This window comes from Adiantum capillus-veneris, chromosome 19 (genome assembly GCF_014529385.1).
Source record: "Adiantum capillus-veneris isolate H3 chromosome 19, ASM1452938v2, whole genome shotgun sequence".
Lineage (NCBI taxonomy): Eukaryota > Viridiplantae > Streptophyta > Polypodiopsida > Polypodiales > Pteridaceae > Adiantum > Adiantum capillus-veneris.
This window is the reverse complement of record NC_140949.1, coordinates 99,661,120-99,668,672: the sequence shown is the minus strand read 5'-3', so window position 1 is coordinate 99,668,672 and position 7,553 is coordinate 99,661,120. Positions and strand designations below refer to the sequence as shown.

General features: G+C 43.4%; 1 protein-coding gene across 1 annotated transcript; it reads left to right on the top strand.

Moving 5' to 3' along the window:
* The first annotated feature begins 2,178 nt into the window (after nucleotides 1-2,178).
* Nucleotides 2,179-5,584, top strand: LOC147434543 (wall-associated receptor kinase-like 17). The gene is made up of 5 exons (XM_086489972.1): nucleotides 2,179-3,394; nucleotides 3,553-3,726; nucleotides 3,974-5,113; nucleotides 5,173-5,239; nucleotides 5,382-5,584. The coding sequence occupies exons 1-5, from the start codon at nucleotides 2,440-2,442 to the stop codon at nucleotides 5,518-5,520; spliced, it is 2,475 nt and encodes an 824-aa protein (XP_086346098.1). The 5' UTR covers nucleotides 2,179-2,439; the 3' UTR covers nucleotides 5,521-5,584.
* The last annotated feature ends 1,969 nt before the right edge of the window (nucleotides 5,585-7,553 follow it).

Sequence of the window (7,553 nt, the reverse complement as noted above, 5' to 3'; positions counted from 1 at the left end):
TCTAGCAGACACAATTAATGTAGTTAAAGCTTAAAACCGACAGCTTGAACAAGATTTTGAAGCTTGATTACCCAAAGCAGATAATTAACAGTATCGCTGCTTAAATTAAATGTTAATTGTGGAGTTTAAGCTCCTTACGTCAGTTTAATCTGCCTTCATTGGCCTCTCAAGCTTGCCTTGATAATATTTCTCTCCTTCATTCTTCCTCTGCTACTTTGAGAGAGAGAGAGAGAGAGAGAGAGAGAGAGAGAGAGAGAGAGAGAGAGAGATCCCAGGAAAATGATTAATTATGGCTTATTGAAGAGATTACGACTTGAGTTATGGCTTCTTTGATTAGAGTGGCTATGGAAGATTTGATTAGAGTGGCTATGGAAGGTTGGCTTAGGATTCGAATACTCAAAGCTTATGGCTCCCCCCCTAATACAGCAGAGAACAAAAGCTTAAATATCTCCTAATCAGTGCAGAATTAGCCCCTGTGCGTGAGACACAAAAATGCTCAAAATGCTGTTTATACAAAAAACTTGTTTTACAAAAAATTTGCAAACTAAAACTTTTTCGGCCTGCCTCATGCAGAGGTGTGAAGTCTATCACACACTTTCCTTTTTACCACTGACCACATGTCTTCCTCTACCCAAGTTGCCTTGCATGTCCGAAGAGCCTTTTCACATGTAAAAACCTTTTCTTCAAGCATGAAATCTCTATGCTTAGGCCTTCATAACCACATAAAACATACACTTCTTGGATCTCCTTGCTTATTCTCGAGCCCTCGTCACTACTCAATAAATGCGTAAGCTTCAAATTGACTTTTTCTACTTCCCTTTGCTCTTTTTCACATCATGGAAAAGGAAGCGGAGTCACACGGCAACGCGGAAAAGAATTGGTGTGAATTTTGAGAATTAGACATGGGGACCTTCTGCATATCATTTCCATGAACATTGAAGGATGGTCGAGGGCACATGGTTGTTGAATCTGCATCAGATTATATACTTGGAGTGGCATAATGCTGTCCATAACTAGTTGCGCCTGCAGAAACGAGCTGAGTAAGGTAGTTGAAGCTGGACATATTGTTCAACTAGCCACTGGGTCTTGTTGCACACAAAACCGTTATGATCTTCAAGGCTTATAATTAGGTATCGAGGCTAATTCACTGCAAAAGAAGGTCGATTCGAATATGCCGTTGGGGACAAACCTGCAGACAAAGCTCCGAGCTGCTTCTGGGGAACCTGCGAACTGCTTGTGGAGAAGATCGAACTGCTTCTGTACGAGAGTAATTAAGCCTTATTCACTTGGTAGCTTTTCACACAGAGTTTTTGTTAGAGCTTTTCATGGCAGTGATGTTTTTTTTAAAAATGTAAATCTAATGCCACTGGTGGCTTCTGCGTTCAGATAGTATGATTAGGTATTGAGGCTAATTCACTGCAAAAGAAGGTCGATTCGAATTGTCGTCGGGGACAAACCTGCAGCAGCAGACAAAGCTCCGAGCTGCTTCTGGGGAACCTGCGAACTGCTTGTGGAGAAGATCGAACTGCTTCTGTACGAGAGTAATTAAGCCTTATTCACTTGGTAGCTTTTCACACAGAGTTTTTGTTAGAGCTTTTCATGGCAGTGATGTTTTTTTTTAAAAATGTAAATCTAATGCCACTGGTGGCTTCTGCATTCAGATAGTGCAAAAAGAACCTTGGGCTCACCAAGTAAAAATAGAAACTACTCTCAACCAATCTCCTTTTTCCCTTTCAATTTCCAATCGACTGTATCCCATAAAAAAACCCACACTCTTATGGTGCGCACATGCAAGCGGTCGTTGAAGCGTTCGGCGAAAAAGAGCAGCCGCCTCAGATTGGCCCCCCCACACCCCTGCACATAGGCAACGGATGCGACGTTGGTAGTACTGCAATGAAAGGCCCCCCCTTCATCATGTTCACTACGATGGGCGACGTTCGCAACGCGGGAAGAGCACTGAACTCATGGCTGCCCTGTAAAAGCTGCGAACTGCTTGCGTGGAGATGGCTGAGCTCTTCCCTCCATGCATCAAGCCTGTCAGTGCCAACTGGAGTGAACGGTCGTTGACCAACGCCTATCGGAAACTCGAGATCGATGGTGACGGTGTCTGCTCTCACCGAACGTCGCCTTGAACGTGTCATGTGCGCTTCACATCTATGATGTGGCTGCCCTATTTTGATGTCTGGGTTTTACGCACCTGCGTAGAGGGGTTCCAGGCTTCCAGCCCACATGCCTACTCTCCGCCAAGTGGGTGGGAGTTCGAATCCAAGCCCCCGATGGCATAGAGGGGCGTGATTTGGAACTCCGCGGCGGAGAACTCAAGTCAGGAGGTATTGGCAGCGTCTGCAAGAAGAGAATGAAGCAGGGGCCTGCAGGAGATCCCCTCATGGCAAGCAGTTTCTTCTTACACTGCCATGAACAGCCCAACAGAACGTTAAAATGCAAGAGAAGAGTACATTACTCGTTTTCTCGCTCCTCTACCTTCTGCATCACTCCCCTTCATCCTGCGCTCAATTTGCCTCCCCTGCTGACTGCGTCAGTCAGAAATGTGGAGAGATCGCGGTCCGATACCCATTTGCGATCCTCGAATTGCAAGAGTGCCCGTCCTTTTCACCTTACTTTCGACTGCATTGCGATGCTTCCTCAAACAAGCTCTTCATTAACACCTCCCACGTTCATGTCCAGGTGACCCATATTACCTCTGACAGCCTCATTGTGGATGCAAGCACCTTCAGAGCGACCTTCAATACTACCTTCGCCCCCAACACCTGCAATGGCACAGGCAGCTCCAGCATCTATCTCGAACCCTACCCCAGCCCCTTTGTCATATCTAATGACAATCTCTTTGCGGGTTTTGGTTGCAGCCTCGCCTTACTCATCTCAGCGAAAGTGTCGCGGCAAGAGAGCACCCTTGCACCCACACCTGCGGAACCCCAACTCTTAGCAGAAGAGGATGAAGATGGCACAGGCTATAACGGTGCTCACCTTGACAACATCAGAGTTACTGGTTGCATCTCACCCTGCGTTGGTAGCAACCCTGATTGTGGTAATCGCACCTGCTGCACCTCATCATTACCCCTCCAATCTACTCCGCGGTATGCATCTCTTGGCATTCAAACCTTTCCATATCTCTCCGGCACATGTGACCCTAAGGTCTCCTTCAGCACTTTCTTTCACCCCAACTACACAGAGTTCAAGGATGACTCATTTCAGCTAAAGCTGAATTGGGCACTGCCGAGTAGAAAAACTGATGAAGATGCAATTGCTGAAAGCCCGGATTTTGCCTGTGCTTCCAAGGCTTTGATAACATTTGTAAATGGAGTCCCTGGTTATCTGTGTTCTTGCCCCCTTGGTTACTCTGGTGATGGCTATTTGAAAGGATCTGGCTGCATTGGTAAAGAAAAAATCACTCTCTCTTTCTTGTGCATGAACCTTCTGTGTTTTGCTTGTGCAAATACGGAGTGAACATTTTGCACACAGATCATTGTTCAGTATCACAAGTATGCTTATTAATTACCCCTTACAAATGGCAAACATGCTTCTATTTTGCAGATGTTAATGAGTGCATTTTGGAAAATGACTGTGTCACCAAAAGTACATGCCATAACGAGGAGGGGAGCTACACATGTAGGTGCAATGGTTGGTTTTATGGTGGGGATGGACGCAATAATGGCTCTGGCTGTCATTTGACACATTCTTTAAAGCTTGCAATTAATGTTGGCAGTGGTGAGTCGCTTAAAGATTGACACTAACAGTCTTTGACTTTGATCATTTGATACACGGCCTGATGATTGACTACATCATGTGTAAGAAGTTTACTTGAAGTGGATATGTAGGCTATCATATAGATGTGCATGTGCATCGTATGGATGTCATGTTTTTCATGTGAAGGTCCTTGTGGATATTTGAAAGTGTGTTATGTTTATCATGAATATCGCGTCATCCTAAGCACTATATTGTCTGATCTGAACAGTGGGTGTGAGCATTCTTTTCATGATTAGCTGTTGTGTCTACTTCATGGTATGGTGGAAACGGAGGACAAAGAGGATCTACTTCGTGCAAAATGGCGGGGTGCAATTTCAAGCATTTTTGAACGAGAGGATGGGAAGTAAAGCGACACGGCTGTTTACAGCAGAGGAGTTAGAGGCAGCAACAAACAACTATGCGGAGGGTATGAAGCTGGGAACAGGAGGGTCTGGGGTGGTTTTCAAGGGGGTACTGAAGGATGGGAAGTGGGTGGCCATCAAGAGGGCCAAGAGCATGGGGTACAAAGATGCAAGCAACAGCGAGTTGTTTTTGAACGAGATTGCCATCTTGATACAGATTAACCATAGGCACATAGTGCGACTTCTCGGTTGTTGTTTGGAGATGGAGGTTCCGTTGCTTGTGTATGAGTTTGTTTCCAATGGAAATGTGGCAGAAAATTTGGCAGCTAAGAGGGAAATAGAAGTCGGGATGAGCTGGGAACAGAGGGTAAAAGTCGCTCGTCAGGTGGCAGAAGCACTGGCGTACTTACATGCAGCTGCCTCTCCGCCTATTTTACACCGGGATGTCAAGTCAGAGAATGTGCTTTTGGATGAGAATTTGGATGCCAAAGTTGCTGACTTTGGTCTTTCACGCCTTCTTCCTGAGGATACCGAGCAGGTTGCGACTGCCATACAGGGGACCGTTGGCTACCTTGACCCTGAGTACTTTGTAACATTGCACCTTTCCGACAAGAGTGATGTCTATAGCTTCGGTGTGATACTTGCGGAGCTCATCACAGGGCTCAAACCTGTCGACAGACAGGAGCGAGATCCCTGCTTTGCCAACCTTGCCCTCCTTTTTGTTGCAGCATTGCAAACAGATAGCCTTGATAAGCTCATCGACTCTCGCCTCAGTAATGCCTCAGTATATACTCAATCGTACATTCACCCTTCGGTTATGGCTGTAGCAGCCCTTGCTCGTCGTTGTCTTGCACTTGAGGGGTCTCAACGTCCCTCTATGAACCAAGTTGCACATGAGCTGCGTTGTTTATCTGATGCTTTGGAAACTTTTGTAGAGGGATACGAGGATGAAACTTCTCCACTTCTTGACTCTAGGAAAGGAATATGTATTCCAGATTTGGAGCGTGGTGTTGCCAATCAAGTCGAAGGGTCTCAGAGCTATGGTTCACTTTCTGGCTCCGTTCAGAGAGAGCTTCTGGATGGCACCATTCTGCTTCGTTGATGGAGTTCTTTGGCACCGATGCAAGGCCAAGGTAACAAGCCTGCCATCCATCAGTGTCTTTGAGGGACATTGGCCGAATGAGATTACTATGTTTCGTTCTCGGGTATTATGTGTCTGAATCTGAAGGACGAAGTCGCAAGTAAGCTGATGTCTCTTGTTCCTTATTGGATCAGTTGTTGTCAGGATGGAAACAACCTAAACTATGATGAGAACTCAATTTCCATGAACCAGAAGATGAGCCCCTTTGCGCCGAAAAACACCCACAATGTTATTTTGTGGAGGGTAAGATATATGCTTCTCAAGCACCTATAATGTACATATAGTTTAGTTAGTTTGTCTCTCTCATGATAGATAACAGGATTGGCAAATTCCATCACCAGCTGTGTTCGGTCAATACCATATTCTAGTAAATAAGCTTATTTTGTGTCTTTTATAAGAGGAATTCTAGAAATTTATGCAATTTTTTCACACTTTTCTTACTATTTTTCTCATATTTAAGAAAGTGGTCTCTCTCTCTCTCTCTCTCTCTCTCTCTCTCTCTCTCTCTCTCTCTCTCTCTGTGTGTGTGTGTGTGTGTGTGTTTGTGTGGACGATATCCTTTTGTAGAAATAGGCTTTGGATGATACCAGGATACACACACGACTATAGGCAAGCGGAACATATATATAGTGTATTTTTTTAAAAGATTCAAGGCAAAATACATAAGTGTGTAAGGGATTGTTATAGAGCGTATAGAAAAAGCTTAACAAAAACCGTATACAAAAACCTTTAACAAGAAAGTGGACACGACTAGAGATGGATTACAATGAAGTGTAGCCTTGTTTGGTATCCCTTTACAAAGTGGATGAGGCCAAAGGTGTTGGTGTAAGGAGAATTGTGTTGCACACGTTTTTTTCTCGTCACAAAGTGCTAGCACATTCATGGTGTATGATGTAAGTGATTATGTCTTTGAGATTCTCATGCTTTGCTAGGTGATGATGTTATTTTAGCTTCTAGAACGAGATGGCTTAATATGTTTGCTAAGCCATTCTTAGAACCTTTTACATGTTCGTATTTGTATTTTTGCTAAGCAAGCTTAGAAGTAAAAAACCGAGAAAAATTGTGAAGATCCATTTGAAGAATGACAGTTCTTCGTATTAAAAAGAACCAAAATGTTTTAACACTGAAGTTGGCCGCCAGTATTTCATGTTGAGCACAAGGATAATTTTGTTTTGCTTTCAAGAAAGAACCACTAGCAAATTTGCACACCATTAATTCTTTGTTCTCATTGTCCTCGAAGAGAAGAGCTCCCATGCTTTGTGAGAAGCATCAGTTTGAGGATGAGTTGTCCATTGCCAGGCAACTTTAGTGGAGAAAACTAATTACAAATCATCTTGATTAGCTGTATAATTTTAATGTGAGATGCATCCCATTTCTTTGACTTATCTTTATATAGACGTTATTAGTTTTTCTTTGTAAGAGTGGCTCTTGCTAAGCGAAGCTGCATTTAGCATATGACAAAACTAATCCTGTTTTTATCAACAATCGCATGAATTTTTTAACGATGTTTAATATGAAATTCCATACTCTTAGAGTATATTAAAATATCACCAAAATATAATACACATAATTCTATGATAGGGCCAAATATTGACGTCTCGACCCCTAGCTATCATTCCAAAGGAGCATTCTTTAGATCCATAGGCATGGATATCCACTGGAACATGCCTTGAGGTACAATGTCATAAAAACTAATATCTAATACTCCCAAATGATTTTCTCATGTTAAAATGATCATTTAATACTGGGAAGTACCAGGAAAGTAAAAGCTAGAATATTGGTAAGGCCGTCAGACCGGTCTCTGTCAGGGATCCAAAGGAGAAAAAATAGGGATTCAAAGGGGGACATTCTGCAAAAGAGCAATGTGCTTTAATGGGACATAAAAGACCTAAGGTTCAACTCCATAAGACTTCCATAGCTAAGGTTCCAAAAATTAACTCATAAATCCAATGGCCAAATCAAGGGAAAATTTGGATGGTCATAGGAAGACTAAAAAGTCTTCTCACATCCCTAGGAAGGAGGGGGGGAGCCTTGTTAGTAGGGGATAAGAGAGAAACACACACACACACACACACACACACACACACTCTCTCTCTCTCTCTCTCTCTCTCTCTCTCTCTCTCTCTCTCTCTCCAAGGCTCCCCCTTTACACAAAGGGAATATTGGACACATGTCAGGTTCCTAGGCTAGTTTCCCCCAACCTCCCCTCAAATCCTATTGGATGGTCATAGAGGTGGATGAGAATTAGGCTAGAGTAAAATTAGTCTAATCAATTTAAAAATGCTTGATAAAAGAACCAATAGAAA